The sequence below is a fragment of the Scardinius erythrophthalmus genome, assembly GCF_964197995.2.
Source record: "Scardinius erythrophthalmus genome assembly, chromosome: 11".
Classification (NCBI taxonomy): domain Eukaryota; kingdom Metazoa; phylum Chordata; class Actinopteri; order Cypriniformes; family Leuciscidae; genus Scardinius; species Scardinius erythrophthalmus.
Window position 1 is genome coordinate 1,299,507 of NC_138231.1, and position 19,225 is coordinate 1,318,731.

The window sequence follows — 19,225 nt, forward strand, 5'->3', positions numbered from 1 at the left end:
GGGTAGAGATGCTATGATAAAGCAGCTGCCTATGAGGATTATATTGCTGCACAAAAATGACTGAGTAATGAGCTTTAAATAAATAAAAAAAATCGGAACAGCTTTAAAAATATAAATAGGCCTAGTTAGTTTTTTTTTTCTTTATTTTTTGCAGTTATTTGTTTTATGTTAGTAAGTTGTAATGTAAGTTATGTATGTTAGTAATTAGTAGGCTATGTTCATTATTGTGCAGATTTTTTTTGTTCAGTGTTCATTGTTGATTTATTTTATTTTTTTAGCATATATTGTTTAATGCAAAATAAAAAAAATACTGCACAATCATTAAGGCCGTGTCTGTGACTTCACCCCACAGACGGGTTCAAAAACATAAATCTTAATGCTAATGGCCAAAATTTAGAACATTTAAATTTTAAAAAAACGGTCTCTTATGCTAACCAGTGCTGTAATACTTTGATCCAAAATTCAAATATTATTACAATTTAAAATAACGGATTTCTATTTTAGTCATATTTTTTCAAATGTTATATATAACACTTTATGCGGCACACTTATCCTACGAGCTGTCGTCATGACACATTACATAAGTAGAGCTTCATGTTTTTCAGGTAAGTCTAACTGTATTCAGGTACAGATAGTATTGAATAATCAAATGTAAAATAAGACTATAATCTTATTCACTGTATAAATTAAATATAATGTAATTAATACAATTTATCTGTGTTAAAGCTATGAAAGTGGTTTTCTCTTTCTCTTTTGTTGTTTGATTAACATTGCTAGTACCAAACAGCTGTATATTACCAAATGCACAGACAATGATACACATTTGGCTTTCTTTCTCAATAGTTCACAGCACATAACGACTGTGTTTATGAGGATACTTGCTAAGACAGGCATTTTGACTTATTATTTTATATACTAATAATATACTATAATTTTGCGTGCACGTGTCTGTTCAAGTCATGGTTCAAGCTCAAAGGAAGAGAGTTAGGCCTGAATGCGGCGTTCACGTGCTCTCTGTGCGCGTGCACACAACAGCGCGCGAGTTCCAGTTCCTGCGCCTGATGTTTAAACTGACACTGACAGGACTTAAAAACACATGCAAATGGTACACTTTGACTCTATGATGGGTAAACTTTGCAATTAATCCGCGAATCACATGCGTTCCGAACCGAAACCGATGAACTAATATCCCTATACGTGCATGACATCACATGACATCCCGCGATGCGACTATTTTGTCGATACGCACATCGCGATATCGATGCTAAAACGTTATATCGTGCTGCCCTACTCATGACTGCTCTTACCAGAGATGGAGGAAAATTATACTCCAATATAAACCGGTCCATGTCCCCAAAAATGTAAAAAAAAAAAAATCCCCAAAAATATTTTAAATGTTCATCAACATAATAACTAACTAGAAATATCGGCATGTTTTAAATATTGCGATATCTCGTCACACCCTATTATTTCTAGTCATTAAAAATGTGGAAAACCAAGATTTTAGACATATTTCTGATTAATTAAAGGCTATTTCTGACACTGTTGTGTGCTTGCCAAACGAAGCTCAGTGAAATGCTCTTAGAGAACTGGATGATCATTAGTTGATCTAATGCTTTACATTCTCCTTCATTAGTCAGATTCACAATTCAGGACACATTTAAAAAAAATAGAAATGTATAGAAAATATACCTGATGCATTATGACTATAACTATAATCATTTTGCATTTACTGACTTATGCAGGGAAGTAATGCCTAGATGTTTTGAGGGGTGAGATTCAGAGAACAGTAGGCTATCGTTTTTGATAAACATGATATAAGCAATTGATAATATAGGAAATAGCAGACAACTGTACATAATTTAACCGCATAAATGTACCAAAGCATTTGCAACTTGTTCAAAAGAATGATAAACTGTTTTCATTGTCAGATAAGAATGCATCCTTGTAGCATTTATTTAAATTCATGCTGATTTTAACTAACCCGATTATGTTTTCATTCACTGTATTACAGTCAGAAGCGTACTGTACTGTACTGTACCCTCTGACTCCGATGCTTGGGTGATAAACATGAAGAGTCCGTCATCAAATGACCCGATATGCTGAACTTTATTTCAGGATCCCGCCGTGTCAATAATACAGTATCAGTGTCATACTTTACATCCCATAAACACTCAAAAATCAACATTGGAATGTTATTAAATACAAAAAAATGTGCAAATACAACTCAAAGGAATACAAAAAAGGAAAGGTAGGATGTCAATGAAAACTTTTTACACAGAGCTAGAGACGGTGAGTGTGTGTCCTCACACACTGTTCATGTTTTTCCTGCGCTCAGTCGACCTCCTCCATGCGTGAGGCGTCGTCGTCTCCCTCGAGCGCCGGCATCTCCTCGACCGGAGCAGAACTCACCTCTTCAGTGGGAACATCGTCCTCGTCGATGCCTGACACACACACACACACACACACAGTGTTTTAAACACACTGTTTCTACACTGCAGTTTACTATAAGTTTGAGTTTATTTAAACATAATTAAAACATTTTAGTTTTGCTGTTTTATTAGTAACATTCTAAAATAAGGTATATTTTTAACACTTCAGTATAATTTTAAAGAATTTTACACATTTTTTTTAACAATTTATTTTATGTTTTTTTATATTTGTTTTAAGCTTGTACATTTCTAATGATTTTTTTAAAACAATTTTTAAACAATTTTTTAAAAATGTTTTTGTTTTGCTGTTTTCTCGGTAAGATTCTAAAATAATGTATATTTTTAACACGTAAGTATAATTTTAAAGAATTGAAAATTTTAATTTTAATCTTAAAATTCAATTTTAAGATTTAAATTTTAATCTTAAAATGTTTTTATTTTAAGCTTGTAAAAAAATTTTTTAAGATTTATTTTTGGCGTTTTTTTCCTTTTATTGGATAGGACAGTAGCTAGACAGGAAGTGAGGTGGGGAGAGGGGGGGGGGGTCGGGCAAGGTCCACAAGCTGCACTGAATACGAGGCTACTGGCACCAACAATTTTGTAACATATTTTTACATTTTTAAAAACATTTATTTTAGTTTTGCTGTTTTCTTGGTAACATTCTAAAATAATGTATAGTTTTAACACTTGAGTATAATTTTAAAGGAATGTACACTTTTTTTGTATTCTAAGTATTATTTTTAACATTTTTAAGTATAATTGTAAAGAATTTTACACTTTTTTTTTTACATTTGTTTTAAGCTTGTATATTTTTTTTACATATTTTTACATTTAAAAAAAGAAAAATTTCTAACCTAAGCCGAGTTTGATCATCCTGTAGATGCGGTTGGAGTGCGTCTGCGGGTCGTCCAGCGTGAAGCCCGAGGAGAGCAGCGCCGTCTCGAACAGCAGGATCACCAGATCCTTCACCGATTTGTCGTTCTTGTCGGCTTCTGCCTTCACTCGCAGGGTCTCGACGATGGGATGGTCCGGGTTGATTTCCAGGTGCTTCTTGGCGGCCATGTAGCCCATGGTGGAGTTGTCTCTCAGGGCCTGAGCCTTCATGATCCTCTCCATGTTGGCCGTCCAGCCGTATGTGCTTGTGACGATGCAACAAGGCGAAGACACCAGACGGTTCGAGACGGTGACCTGACGCAAGGATAAACATGCCAGTTAAAGGGTTACTTCAGGATTTAGCATTAAGCTTTGTATTAGTAGAAAACCTGTAGTATTTTCGAATTACCATGCTTTCCACCCTCATATCCCCCTGAGACAAGAGATATATGTATTTTTTGTCTGGAAAAAATCCTCCGATGACGCAAAAATCGTCATTTTGCGTCATCGGAGGATTTTCTGTCCAGAGGCTAAAGACTACAGCCAGTAGTAGGAGCTGTCCCACATGTTTTCAGCCCGCCCATAGAGGGTGGGATCTCACTCACAGAATGTACACACAATCAGCCGTCTTTCTTTGGAAGCTAAGCTAGCAGGCTCTTGTTCTGTGGAGAAAGCTGAATAGTAGGAGAAAGCTGAGTAAGTAACCATCCTCCTTTTCCCTGACTTGTCCGGCTGTCGAGATCGTTCAAAATGTCCGGGATTCAGCTTTTGCTTTCTGCGGTCGCCATTCATTGTTTACATGCACACCTCTCGTTTCAATCTAACTGAATTCATTCCGATCGGTGAATCTGAATGTAGTGTTTACATGAACGCTAAACAAGTGATCGGTTGATGTGCGTTTTACCATTGCTAAGAAAAATTCCCGCTCCTCCGTGAGAGATGCGAGACCCGGCGCGTCTCAGTAATGAAGCCACCGGCCTCGCGCTGTTCTCCCGCAGTCGTCAGCCTCGTCCTGCTCGCCACAGTAAACATGATGAATGGCCACTGTAGAACGCAAAAGTCGAATCCCGGACATTTTGGACGATCTCTAAATCCCTCGCAAACTCATCACGTAAGCTAGCTTTGTTGTTTACAACTGCACACTCTTACCGGTAGGCGTGGCCTCCTAAGGCAGCGAAGCAAGTGCATTCTGGGAGTTGTTGTCTTTCATCCACATAAGCCAAAAATACATTTTCTGGCTTTTCTCAGTCTAGAAAGCTCCAAATTCAAAAATTTCTTCACATTTCTTCTACTTAAATTACCTATTTTAAATACACATTCATCTTCCCAGAGGTGAAGTATCCCTTTAACAGTCAAACCTGATGTATAGAAGCACCACTGCAATGTTTCAGGGCCTTTCAAAATGGGGTCTGGGAAAATATTTTGAGAAAGATAACGTCTCGGGGTACGACTGTAACCCTTGTTCCCTGAGAAGGGAACGAGACACTGCATCGATGACGACACTTTGGGGAACACCCTTAGCGTGACGCATCTGAGGTATGAATGAAACTAATCCAATCCTGTTGGAGCAGCGTGATGACGTAGCGTGTGACGGCATACACAGAAGCTACAGGGTGTTCCCCAGTGTCGTCATCCACGCAATGCGAGTTCCCTCGAAAGGGAACATTATAAATGTGTCTTTGGGATGTGGATTTTAATGGTGAGACTTGTCAGGCTCTCAAAAATTAAAAATTTGGATTTAGATTTATCGGCCAAATTATTGGTTATCGGCTTTGAAATACACCGAATTATCGGTTATCGTATCGGCCAAAATTTTCGTATCGGTGCATTAATCGATCATTACCTTCTCAACTTTCTTCTCCAGGATGTCCTTCATGATCTTGCACAGGCTTTCGAACTTGGCCTTCTTCTCCTCCTGCTTCTTCTTCTCGTCCTCGTCCTCCGGAAGCTCCAGACCCTCTTTGGTCACTGACACCAGGTTCTTGCCCTCGAACTCCTTCAGCTGCTGAACGCAGTATTCATCGATGGGCTCGATCATGTAGATCACCTCCAGACCGGCTTTGCGCAGACGCTCCACGAAGGCCGAGTTCGCCACCTGGTCTTTGGTCTCGCCTTTGGAGAGATTTGACAATTGTAAGAAAATGGTCTCTTTAATTTTCTGATTAATCGGTTTTAAACATGTGGATGATTCAAAATCATAGTCCCCTCCTTGAACTGCCACCTTACCGTGGTGGAGGGGTTTGAGTACCCGAATGAACCTAGGAGCTATGTTGTCTGGGGCTATATGCCCCTGGTAGGGTCTCCCAAGGCAAACAGGTCCTAGGCGACGGGTCAGACTAAGAGCGGTTCAAAACCCCCTATGATGCCCAAAAAAAGGAGGACCGTGACGTCGCCCGGTATGGCGCAGCCGGGGCCCCACCCTGGAGCCAGGCCCGGGGTTGGGGCTCGTATGCGAGCGCCTGGTGGTCGGGCCTCCCCCCATGGGGTCCGGCCGGGCTCAGCCCGAAGGAGTGACGTGGGGCCACCCTCCCGTGGACCCACCACCTGCAGGAGGGACCGTAAGGGGCCGGTGCTAAGTGGATCGGGCGGCAGTCGAAGGCGGGAGCCTAGACAACCCGATCCCTGGACGTGGAATCTAGCTCTAGGGACATGGAATGTCACCTCTCTGGCGGGGAAGGAGCCTGAGCTTGTGCGTGAGGTTCAGAGATTCCGACTAGAGATAGTTGGGATCACCTCCACGCACGGCTTGGGCTCTGGAACCACACTCCTCGAGAGAGGATGGACTCTTCACCACTCTGGAGTTGCCCATGGTGAGAGGCGGCGGGCTGGTGTGGGTTTGCTTATAGCTCCCCAGCTCAGCCGCCATGTGTTGGAGTTCACCCCGGTGAACGAGAGGGTCGCTTCCCTACGCCTTCGGGTCGGGGATAGGTCTCTCACTGTCGTTTGTGCTTACGGGCCGAACGGCAGTGCAGAGTACCCGGCCTTCTTGGAGTCTCTGGGAGGGGTGCTGGAAAGTGCTCCGACTGGGGACTCCATCGTTTTACTGGGGGACTTCAACGCCCACGTGGGCAGCGACAGTGACACCTGGAGGGGCGTGATTGGGAGGAACGGCCCCCCTGATCTGAACCCGAGTGGTGTTCTGTTATTGGACTTCTGTGCTAGTTACAGCTTGTCCATAACGAACACCATGTTCAAGCATAAGGGTGTCCATCAGTGCACATGGCACCAGGACACCCTAGGCCGGAGGTCGATGATCGACTTTGTGGTCGTTTCATCCGACCTCCGGCCGTATGTCTTGGACACTCGGGCGAAGAGAGGGGCGGAGCTGTCAACTGATCACCACCTGGTGGTGAGTTGGATCCGATGGCGGGGGAGGAAGCTGGACAGACTCGGCAGACCCAAACGTACTGTGAGGGTCTATTGGGAACGTTTGGCCGAATCTCCTGTCAGAGAGATCTTCAACTCCCACCTCCGGCAGAGCTTCGACCAGATCCCGAGGGAGTCTGGAGATATTGAGTCCGAGTGGACCATGTTCTCCACCTCCATTGTCAACGCGGCCACTCGGAGCTGTGGCCGTAAGGTCTCCGGTGCCTGTCGAGGCGGCAATCCCCGAACCCGGTGGTGGACACCGGAAGTAAGGGATGCCGTCAAGCTGAAGAAGGAGTCCTATCGGGCCTGGCTGGTTTGTGGGACTCCTGAGGCAGCTGATGGGTACCGACGGGCCAAGCGGACTGCAGCCCGGGTGGTTGTGGAGGCAAAAACTCGGGCCTGGGAGGAGTTCGGTGAGGCCATGGAGAAGGACTATCGGTCGGCCTCGAAGAGATTCTGGCAAACCGTCCGGCGCCTCAGGAGGGGGAAGCAGTGCCCTACCAACGCTGTTTACAGTGGAGGTGGGCAGCTGTTGACCTCGACTGGGGATATCACCGGACGGTGGAAGGAATACTTCGAGGATCTCCTCAATCCCGCCGTCACGTCTTCCATTGAGGAAGCAGAGGCTGAGGGCTCGGAGGCGGACTCATCCATCACCCAAGCTGAAGTCACCGAGGTAGTCAAGAAACTCCTCGGTGGCAAGGCACCGGGGGTGGATGAGATCCGCCCTGAGTACCTCAAGTCTCTGGATGTTGTGGGGCTGTCTTGGCTGACACGCCTCTGCAACATCGCGTGGCGGTTGGGGACAGTACCTTTGGACTGGCAGACCGGGGTGGTGGTCCCTCTTTTCAAGAAGGGGGATCGGAGGGTGTGCTCCAACTATAGGGGGATCACACTTCTCAGCCTCCCTGGGAAAGTCTATGCCAGGGTACTGGAGAGGAGAATCCGGCCGATAGTAGAACCTCGGATTCAGGAGGAACAGTGTGGTTTTCGTCCCGGTCGTGGAACACTGGACCAGCTCTATACCCTCTACAAGGTGCTGGAGGGCTCATGGGAGTTTGCCCAACCAATCTACATGTGCTTTGTGGATTTGGAGAAGGCATTCGACTGTGTCCCTCGCGGCGGCCTGTGGAGGGTGCTCCGGGAGTATGGGGTCCGGGGCCCTTTGCTAAGGGCTATCCGGTCCCTGTACGACCGGAGCAGGAGCTTGGTTCGTATTGCCAGCAGTAAGTCAGACTTGTTCCCGGTGCGTGTTGGACTCCGGCAGGGCTGCCCTTTGTCGCCGGTTCTGTTCATAATTTTTATGGACAGAATTTCTAGGCGCAGCCAGGGGCCGGAGGGGGTCGGGTTTGGGGACCACACGATTTCATCTCTGCTCTTTGCGGATGATGTTGTCGTGTTGGCCTCATCAGACCAGGACCTCCAGCATGCACTGGGACGGTTTGCAGCCGAGTGTGAAGCGGCTGGGATGAAAATCAGCACCTCCAAGTCCGAGGCCATGGTTCTCAGTCGGAAAAGGGTGGCTTGCTCGCTTCAGGTTGGTGGAGAGCTCCTGCCTCATGTGGAGGAGTTCAAGTATCTTGGGGTCTTGTTCACGAGTGAGGGAAGGATGGAACGGGAGATTGACAGGCGGATCGGTGCAGCTTCTGCAGTAATGCGGTCCCTGTACCGGTCTGTCGTGGTAAAGAAGGAGCTGAGCCGCAAGGCGAAGCTCTCGATTTACCAGTCAATCTACGTTCCTACTCTCACCTATGGTCATGAGCTGTGGGTCATGACCGAAAGGACAAGATCCCGGATACAAGCGGCCGAAATGAGCTTTCTCCGCAGGGTGGCTGGGCGATCCCTTAGAGATAGGGTGAGAAGCTCGGTCACTCGGGAGGAGCTCAGATTAGAGCCGCTGCTCCTCCACATCGAGAGGGGTCAGTTGAGGTGGCTCGGGCATCTTTTCCGGATGCCTCCTGGATGCCTTCCCGGGAAGGTGTTCCGGGCATGTCCCACCGGGAGGAGACCCCGGGGAAGACCTAGGACACGCTGGAGAGACTATGTCTCCCGGCTGGCCTGGGAACGCCTCGGTGTCCCCCCGGAAGAGCTGGAGGAAGTGTCTAGGGAGAGGGAAGTCTGGGCATCCCTGCTTAGACTGCTGCCCCCGCGACCCGGCCCCGGATAAGCGGTAGAAGATGGATGGATGGATGGATGATTCAAAATCGATTCCCAAAGGCCACGAGTCGATTATTTCCCATATTTATTTATCTATCCCCCAGAAGCCAGTATTAGTTTTCCTCCACTTCATAGGCCTGCAGCCTCCTTGTTACAGCTAATGCTGTGTGTTTTATGTGTGTTTAATCTTAAACATAAGATAACCTGATCCTGTTTGATCAAGGCGTGCCACTGTTCTGACTCGTCCAATTCTCAGCTTCAGTTTTTCATCTTGCATCAAAATCCTGTCTATTCACTGTATGCATTTGAAATATAGATTTGGGTTCTGCTTTAATGTACCCAAGTGTACCTAAAATAAAAAGAGTTTAATATACAGGTTTGTGGCTCTTAATTTCTTTTTATTAATCAGCCACTTGTAAACTTGAGCGAATCGGGAATCGAATTTAGAGCTTGCGAATCGAAATCGAATCGAATTGGAACATCTGAATGGATGCCCAGCCCTAGTTAAGATAATGTTTAAGTTCACTAAGCAGCCACTAACCGGTGATGTAGTAGATGTGCTTCTGGGTGTCCTTCATGCGCGTGACGTAATCTTTGAGGGAAACCATCTCGTCTCCAGAAGCGGATGTGTAGTAGCGCAGCAGCTCCGACAACTTCTTCCTGTTCTGAGAGTCTTCATGGATGCCCAGCTGTGTGTGAGGAAAACAGCATGTTCATTCACTCCTTCAATAACCTTTAACCTCATCCTTCCCTCGCACTTTGTAACACATCTTTCCCTCGCGGGTCAAAATGACCCGAAGCCCTAAAATGATACTAATTTTTATTTTTTTTGTCCAGAAAGCTTATTTTATTTCATTTTGATAATGTTTTCTAACTTTTAATGCAATTTTTTGGAGATTTTTTTAATTTATTTACCTTTAAATTACTAGATTTGATCAATTAATAATAAATAAATAGTAATTTAAGTACATTCCTCACATTCTTTCAACTTAAATTCAAAATAACTCATAATTTCATGCATAACCCTTTTATTTCAGCTCTAAATATCTTACAGTGGGTGTCTTTGCCCTCTTGTTGAAAATAAATAATATATCATGATATTTCATGACTCTAGATGGCCTTATATCTCTATATGGAGCAAATGAGCTGTTCCTCTGGGTCCTAAAGTCAGCAGTGTGCATTCAGAGACACATGTAGTCATTATAAGATAATTTTTTGGTGAAGTTTTAGCATTTTTAGGTTTTACTGAAGCATTCCTCACATTCTATTAATTCCTAAGAGGGTCAATTTGACCCACGATGGAAGGATTTGTTACTTTTTTGAATTTCAACCACAAAACTCCTTGAATCCATTCAAGTGCGACTGAAGTCCTGGGGTCTTGGACCCCTCTGATGAGTTTCGAGTCAAAATGACCTACGGGAAGGATTAAAGCACTTGTTTTCAGCGATAAGAGCATCAGTTTTCACCTTGATGTTCTTGGAGAAGTGCTCGTAAAGCTTCTTGTAGTTGTCTTTGTCCTCAGCGAGTTCGGTGAAGAGATCCAGACACTTCTTGACCAGGTTCTTGCGGATGACTTTCAGGATCTTGCTCTGTTGAAGCATCTCTCTGGAGATGTTCAGCGGCAGATCCTCAGAGTCCACGACACCCTTAATGAAGTCTGGGAGGAAAGATAATTCATATTAACGCTACTGTCTCATATTTGATATGCACCTTTTTCGAAGGCCTGTAAATGATCAAAACTAGGGATGCGCGTTATATATCGGCCACCATCTCAGCCGATATCGGTTCATTTTTAATGTTATTGTTATCGGCCAGATAAGAAAATTTGGCCGATATATATCAAAGACAATAAATAATGGATCATTTGCTTCAGCTGAGGATGTGGCTTTTAATTGTGAGACTTTTGTTTTTGTAATCAGGCTCTAAAAAATTAAATCAAATCAATATTTAGATTTATCGGCCAATATATCGGTTATCGGCTTTCAAATATGAAAAATTGGTTCATCCCTACTAAAAATGTTAAGTCTGCACAGTGTTATTCTGCAATATATATTTTAAAGCCGATGAATACTGGATTATGTCCTTCAGCTGAGACACTGTTCAACATGATGGCTTTGAATTGCTTGAAATATGAAAAGGAAAATACGGAAAGCAAGGTCATATAGGCTTCATAAAATTATAATGAAAACAATATAATTGTGTGCTTGGGATTCGGTATCGGAAAATGTTCATCAGGCTTTTGAAGAAGGTTTATCTCTCAATCATCATTGTATTGCATTGCATTATAATGTATTGATCATTTTAATATCATATTACTAAGACATATTATTGGCAAATATTGATATTTAAATTCATTTTATGAAAGTATCTGCTACTGTTATAAAAAATCACTGATTTACATCACAAGCATCAGAATTTCATCTTATTTGTCCATATAAACATCAGCATCTGCTGTTTTTTCCTCACTATATCAATCTTTACGAGCCATCAAAACAAGTTAAGGTTTTTAAAATCTGTCTTCCAGATGCTTCTCATGTCACGCTTTACAGGGTTAAAAACACAGCAGAATAAACAACACTGAGACTTAAGGTTACCTAAGAACACTGGGAAATCTGTGTGGCGTTTGCGTCTTAAGCGTATATTCAGAATCAGACTCTGATTTGATTCTTACTGAGGTACTCTGGGATGAGCTCGTCGCAGTTGTCCATGATGAAGACCCTGCGCACGTACAGCTTGATGTTATTCTTCTTCTTCTTGTTCTCGAAGAGGTCGAACGGAGCTCGGCGAGGAATGAAGAGCAGCGCCCGAAACTCCAGCTGACCTTCCACAGAAAAGTGCTACATGGGAAGACAAACACACAATCAGTCGGTTAATCTGAACCCTCTGGTGCTCTTCGCCTGCATTATTTTTTTTGATATTTTAGTTTTGTTTTTTATTTAATATCTTTTTTATTTTATGGTACTAAATTATATTTACGCTGTATTTATAATCCATTAATTCACTTTTTGAGCACAGACCTTAAAATTTAATTTAGAATTTATTTCAAATTCATTATTAAATTGAACTTAAACTGTGGTAAATGTTGAATGGTTTAGAGCAACAGACTGAAGTTTGGTCTCTTTTCAAAGACGACACTTTTAAAGGATTATTGATGAAGTGAAAAAAAAATTAAAAAGTGAACTTAAAGTTACAGAATTTTACGTTTATTGTTATGAAAAACATGCAGTTAAATTATTATTTTTTAAATTTAGCTTATAAAAACTTAGACGGTGGGATTGTCCCCCCCCCCCCCCCCGGTGTGGGCGTGGCCTAAATGTGCAGCTCAGTCTCTAATATACTGCATCACTTCCATCAGTTTCTGCATATCTGCTATCTTCAGTCACCTTGACGGCCAGGTGATCCTCCCAGTCGTTGGTCAGGCTCTTGTAGAACTCGCCGTACTCTTCGTTTGTGATGTCATCGGGGTTGCGTGTCCACAGGGGTTTGGTCTTGTTGAGCTCCTCCTGGTCGATGTACTTCTCCTTGATCTTCTTCTTCTTCTTCTTCTTCTTGTCGGAGCACTTGTCGTCGTGGTCCTCGTCGTGGTCCTCGTCGTCTGAGCCCACGTCTTCGATCTTGGGCTTGTCCTCGTCCTTCTCGCCCTCCTCTTCCTCTTTCTTCTCCTCTTCCTCCTCCGCTTCATCATCACTCACCTCCTTATCGCGCTCCTTCTCGACCTGAAATAAGCATGAAGCACAGCTTAAATAGCTAATCGTTGTAGCGATTAATTATTATTTAGTGAATTATTGTAGCTAATAGCGAGTTACAGCGTTGTATGGAAAACACACTCCTATACATGCATGAGAGGGATGTGATCCTCATTTTCTTTATGTGTAAAAAAGTGAAATTTCTAAGCAAGATCAAATATTCTATTAGAAGACAAGTGTATTGTAAACATTAATAAATTGGTAAATTAAAAAAAGCTAAATTAGTCCATTTGAATGTAATCATAGCTTCATAAAAGTAACTAGTCGAGTGTGATGTTTTTGTGCACTTTTGAAAATGTAAGTATGAGTCATTTTTTTAAATTATGGAATAGTAGTTAAATTATACATTATATCAGCTACTTTTTTAAATAAACAAAATATAAAAAAGAAACAATTAAATATGATGTATTTTTTTTAAATTATGGAATATTAGCTAAATGATACATATCAGAAAAAATGTAAATAAACAAAACACCAAAAAAGGCTTTTGCTCGCAGTAAGAAAGGGGAAAAATAAACATTATTTAAATAAATTCAACTGAACCAGGGTTTCGCCAAACTGAAGTTGATGAAAAGCTACTAATTAAATTATAAATGTAAATTTAAAATACATAAAACGAAATTTATTTGCCCGTCCTGCATGTCGTGTCATCAGAAAACCGTGAATATGTGAATGTGTGGTTAAATTAGTGATCCTTAAAATCTAATGTCCTGTTCTGCAGAATGAGCCAATGAAGCACTCACGAAGAGCGTGATGGGGTAGCCAATGAACTGCGAGTGCTTCTTCACGATCTCTTTGACTCGCCGCTCTTCGATGTACTCCATCTGATCCTCCTTCAGATGCAGGATCACTTTAGTGCCGCGGCCCATTGGCTCCGCTGTAAAGAACATGCATTTCACATTACAGTTCCAGTACTATAATACAGAGATAATCGTCTTTAACCCTCTGGTGCTCTCTGGTTATTTTTGCTTATTTTGGTTAAATTTTTACATTTTGTTTAGAATTTTTTTACTTCATTAGAATGGTACGAAACTTTTTTTCAGGTTTTGGCACTTCTTATGTGAACACAAATAAATCATGGACATGATTCGAACAGGTTTAATAGCCCTGTGAAAACAGTCCCACTTGTGCTCCTCGCGGTCAGGAATGAGCGCATTGGAAATGAATGGAGACGAGTTTCCTCTAGTGGAAGCGTTTGGTACTGCAGCCGAACACACTCTCACTGAAAGATCATTTTCTCAAACTCAAATTTTGAACACAACTTATTTAGATTTATGGCTTTGATTTTCTAACATTTTTAGAGTAAAACATGTTTTTGAAAATATACATTTCATATTAAAAATGTAAAATAATATTTTTGCACATTTTTCATATCAATAAACATAAAATTCTGTAACCTTTTTTAAGTTAACTTTCTTCACTTCAGCAATAATCTGCCCTAGTGTCGTCTTTGAACAGAGATCAAACTTCAGTCTGTCGCTCTAAAGCGTTCAAGATTTACCACAGTTTAAGTTGGACATTTAATTTCAGGTCTATGCTCAAAAAGTGCATAAATGCATTATAAATACAGCATAAATATAATTTAGAGCCATAAAATCAATACAACATATTATATAAAAACACTATCGAACTAAAATATTGTACATTCATTTAATTGAAATAAATTAATTTCGCCCATTTTTGACCGACACGTGAAAAACACCAGAGGGTTAAAATAATTCAAAGACAATCGTATTTAATCGAGCGCTTCGTTCCACTTACAGTTGTCCACCTTAACGGTGAAGGATCCGCCCGCGGACGATTCCCACGCGTACTGCTCGTCATCTATGTGTTTGGTGATGACCGTGACTTTCTCGGCCACCAGGTAGGCGGAGTAGAAACCCACACCGAACTGACCGATCATTGAGATGTCGGCTCCCGCCTGAAGGGCCTCCATGAAGGCCTTTGTGCCGGATTTGGCGATGGTGCCCAGGTTGTTAATGAGGTCCGCTTTGGTCATGCCGATGCCGGTGTCAATGATCGTGAGTGTGCGCTCTTGTTTGTTGGGAATGATTTCGATTTTGAGGTCTTTTCCTGAGTCCAGCTTGCTCGGGTCTGTGAGACTTTCATAGCGGATTTTGTCCAAAGCCTGATGGGAAACAGAAGAAATATTTAGTTCCTTATGCGTTACGCTGAAAAACATTGTTAAATAGCTTTGTTATTTTGTTTTATTATTTACAAGTATTTATGGATGCATAGTTTTTAAAGTGCCGCTATTATGCTATTTTAAAGGTTCCTAATTTTGTCTCCTACATTGAACATACTGTGCATTGAAACGATTCAATATTCAGTTTCACTTGGAAATACGTCAAATACGGGGACTTTAATTTTCTTATAACACATTTCACATTACCTAATTCCTCAAAGAGTCTGAAAACGGTTCGTTAGAAGATTCAGGGTCTCTAAGCCCCGCCTCTCTGAGAGCTGCTCTGCTGTGATTGGTCAGAAAGGAAACGCTCATTATCATATCTGAATCTCAGCTCTTGATCTCAGTGATACGAACAGTGACGATGGCGTGGGTTTTACCGTATCAATCTCAGAAAACAGCGTCTTCTCCACAGGAACAACACGAGCCAAACTCTCCAGTCTCAGATACACTACAGTGTTTGAGGGCGGAGCTAAGAGACGCTCCTCAGCCAATCAAGACCACATTATGCAAATTGGTTACAAACCTATGCAGGTTCAGCAGTGAGACTGAGTTACTGACGACTCGTTTCAGTTTGACTCTTTCTTTTAGGAGACAAAACCCCAAGTATCTTTGAAACCGCAGAGCTTTTCTCTTCACAAACAGCTTTATCACACACTGCATGAAAGGAAATATTTAAAAATGCATTATAGGGGCACTTTGAAGGCTAAATGCCATTTAAAAAAATAATTTAATTATAATTTTGCAGTGATATTTTTGTTCTGTTGCTTGTAATGCACTTTGTTTTTATTGGTAACACTTTAAAATAAGGTTCATTCCTTAACATTAATATATTAACTAAAATAAACTAACAATGAGCAAAATATTTGTTACAGTATCTTTGTTAATGTTAGTTAATAAAAATACAGCTGTTCATTGTTAGTTCACAGTGCATTAATGTTTACAAATACAACCTTTGATTTTAATAACATATTAGTACATATTGAAATTAATATTAACAAAGATTAATAAATGCAGAAGAAGTATTGTTCTACTAATAAGTAGGCCTATGTTCACTAATGAATCTTACTGTAAAGTGGGTAACACTTCTTTATTAACACTCTGTCCTTATTACATTATGTTACATGCACTTACCGTAGCAATAACAGTAAATTATGCATAATTACATGCAACTAATCCTCAACCAAACCCTAACCCTATAGTAAGTGCATGTAGTTAATTATTATTACTCAGTACTTAAATATATAATGTAACAATGACACCTTAAAATAACCGTAAAGTGTTACGGTAACACTTTATTTTACAGTGTCCTTGTTACATATGTTACATGCACTTACCGTAGCAATAACAGTAAATTATGCATAATTACATGCAACTAATCCTCAACCAAACCCTAACCCTATAGTAAGTGCATGTAGTTAATTATTATTACTCAGTACTTAAATATATAATGTAACAATGACACCTTAAAATAACCGTAAAGTGTTACGGTAACACTTTATTTTACAGTGTCCTTGTTACATATGTTACATGCACTTACCGTAGCAATAACAGTAAATTATGCATAATTACATGCAACTAATCCTCATCCAAACCCTAACCCTATAGTAAGTGCATGTAGTTAATTATTATTACTTAGTACTTAAATATATAATTAGACTGTAACACTGACACCTTAAAATAACCGTAAAGTGTTACGGTAACACTTTATTTTACAGTGTCCTTGTTACGTATGTTACATGCACTGACCGTAGCAATAACAGTAAATTATGCATAATTACATGCAACTAATCCTCATCCAAACCCTAACCCTATAGTAAGTGCATGTAGTTAATTATTATTACTCAGTACTTAAATATATAATGTAACAATGACACCTTAAAATAACCGTAAAGTGTTACGGTAACACTTTATTTTACAGTGTCCTTGTCACATATGTTACATGCACTTACCGTAGCAATAACAGTAAATTATGCATAATTACATGCAACTAATCCTCATCCAAACCCTAATCCTATAGTAAGTGCATGTAGTTAATTATTATTACTTAGTACTTAAATATATAATTAGACTGTAACACTGACACCTTAAAATAACCCTAAAGTGTTACGGTAACACTTTATTTTACAGTGTCCTTGTTACGTATGTTACATGCACTGACCGTAGCAATAACAGTAAATTATGCATAATTACATGCAACTAATCCTCATCCAAACCCTAAATCTATAGTAAGTGCATGTAGTTAATTATTATTACTTAGTACTTATATATATAATTACACTGTATCAATGACACCTTAAAATAAAGTGTAACTGTAATAATAATAATAATAATAATAATAATAATAATAAGACGGATTAGACTTCTGCGGTGTCATGGAGAACGCTGATCACTCTCGCACGGCACGATTACGCACGTCTGAGGAGTTGGAGATGAGCTCTCGGAGGAAGATCTCTTTGTTGGAGTAGAAGGTGTTGATGATGAGAGACATGAGCTGAGCGATCTCAGCCTGGAAAGCGAAGGTCTCGGCCTCCTCATCCTCCATCGGCTGGTCGTGCACCTCCGGCATCTGCGAGTGTGTGGGACAAACACAACATTACACACACACTATTCGACGAGGATCAGCATCTCAGACGTGTCAGATTATCTTATCTTGTCTATTCTAAATCGCATCCAAAATAAAAGTGTGTGTTCTGTGTATAATTATTTTGTGTATATAAATACACACACATGCATGTATATATTTAAGAAAAATGTGTTATTAATATATAACATATTTATATATAATATAAATCTGTATAAATTATGTATAAATCTATATACAGTACCATGCAAATATTTCTTAAATGTATACATGTATATGTGTGTATTTATATATACAAAATAATTATACACAGAACACACACATATTCTGTAATCACAAACTTTTATTTTTGAATAAATTAATATTTACGAATTCACATATTCTAAATGAGGCAAGGGTGTCGAGTTACATTCAAGATAAGGCATGAAGACTATTTTTTCAAAGAATAACTTTTAAATATGTAATGAAAGATGAGTTTTAAGGGATACAATTATTGAGGACAGGGGGACTTTAATTTAATTGTACATTTCTATCAGCGTTGCACAGTTCTCGACTTTCAATTCGATTCAATTCACATGTATCTGTATAAAAAGCAGCTTTACAGAAAATGCATGAGTCCACATTTAAACTAAGTTATGCATTTCAGAAATTTGCATATACAAAATCACAGTAATCTAAAAATGTATTCATTTAAACAATGTAATAAATTAATCATTTTAATTGCATGTTGCCTGTAGGCATTGCATCAGTAAAGACATATAACACGCAGTAAAAAAAAGAAATAATGTTTGATGTTGCTTGTCATTATTTAATTATAATTTTAGTATTTTAAAAGCATTAGTATTTAATTAAACGGAAGCTGGTTAAATGTGGATACACTTCAATTTATCCATCTGAGGCTCATTGCGAGGTTTAATTCAAAATGCAAAAGTGTTATGCACATAAAACATATTAATTCTATTATTAACCCATTAAACTCATTAGACAGGGATTTATTTAACTCCCACACTAAGCTGAGGGGAAATGAGCGCCACCTGCCGGTCCAAGCCGATCATTACAAGCTTCTAGAACCTACCGAACTCGCTATATGCATTAACATGGAGAACATCACTTCAGTTATCACTGTACAAACGTTTAATATGTGAATGAGACACTATAATGCAATTAATTTCAGGCGGGAAAAATACCAACAATAGGCTACGTTATGCTTTAATATTGACATCCTGGATATGCATGTATAAAACTCGCATAATTAAAATGCACTCTTATAAACATGCACATGCAATAATGATGTCCTCAGATGCTTTGATAAGCATATTTATTGACAGTGAATCTTTTAATAGGCTCGTTTAATCTGATGAAAATCCTCTGAGGTAAAACTCCAGATGGACTCCTCATTCTCCGCATCATTTCAAAATTAAGCCCTTTTAAATATAGTAACAGCGACTTACAGGTGTAAGAAAAACTTACATGAACTTCATATTTGCTCAAATACAAGTAAAAAAAAAAAAATATCCGTGTACTTTAAATGCTAAGTAACGTTAACATCACAACTGTTAGCAGAATGAATGAAACGGGATTAAACGTCGAATATCCTCACAACATTTGCGTGTAATAACAAAAAAAAGTGAAATAGTATTGAATTAGGATGTTATTCCGATTATATTTTCTTACCTTTAATGATTTGTTAAAGTGAATTAGATTAGGCGGTTCTCCTGACGAAAGCTGTGAGATTTCTCTCCTCAACTGTCACTTTGAGAGACGCGTAAACATGCGCGTGCGTTACGCTCACTTATATACGTCCAGTTGAGAGAGTTCGAGAACGCGTACGTTCCACAAATCTCTCGAATCTTCTCAATGCTTTCCAATGGGCGCGAGG

At 40.3% G+C, this 19,225-nt stretch overlaps 1 protein-coding gene across 1 annotated transcript; it reads right to left on the reverse strand.

Annotated features, from left to right (window-relative positions):
• Window positions 1-1,922: 1,922 nt before the first annotated feature.
• On the reverse strand, window positions 1,923-19,215 carry LOC308698010 (heat shock protein HSP 90-alpha). Its single transcript, XM_081377779.1, has 11 exons — window positions 19,021-19,215; window positions 17,179-17,331; window positions 14,339-14,705; window positions 13,321-13,454; window positions 12,215-12,547; window positions 11,503-11,668; window positions 10,298-10,488; window positions 9,373-9,520; window positions 5,149-5,417; window positions 3,287-3,620; window positions 1,923-2,444 (listed from the first exon to the last, which is right to left on the reverse strand). The coding sequence occupies exons 2-11, from the start codon at window positions 17,329-17,331 to the stop codon at window positions 2,335-2,337; spliced, it is 2,205 nt and encodes a 734-aa protein (XP_081233905.1). The 5' UTR covers window positions 19,021-19,215; the 3' UTR covers window positions 1,923-2,334.
• Between the last annotated feature and the right edge of the window lie 10 nt (window positions 19,216-19,225).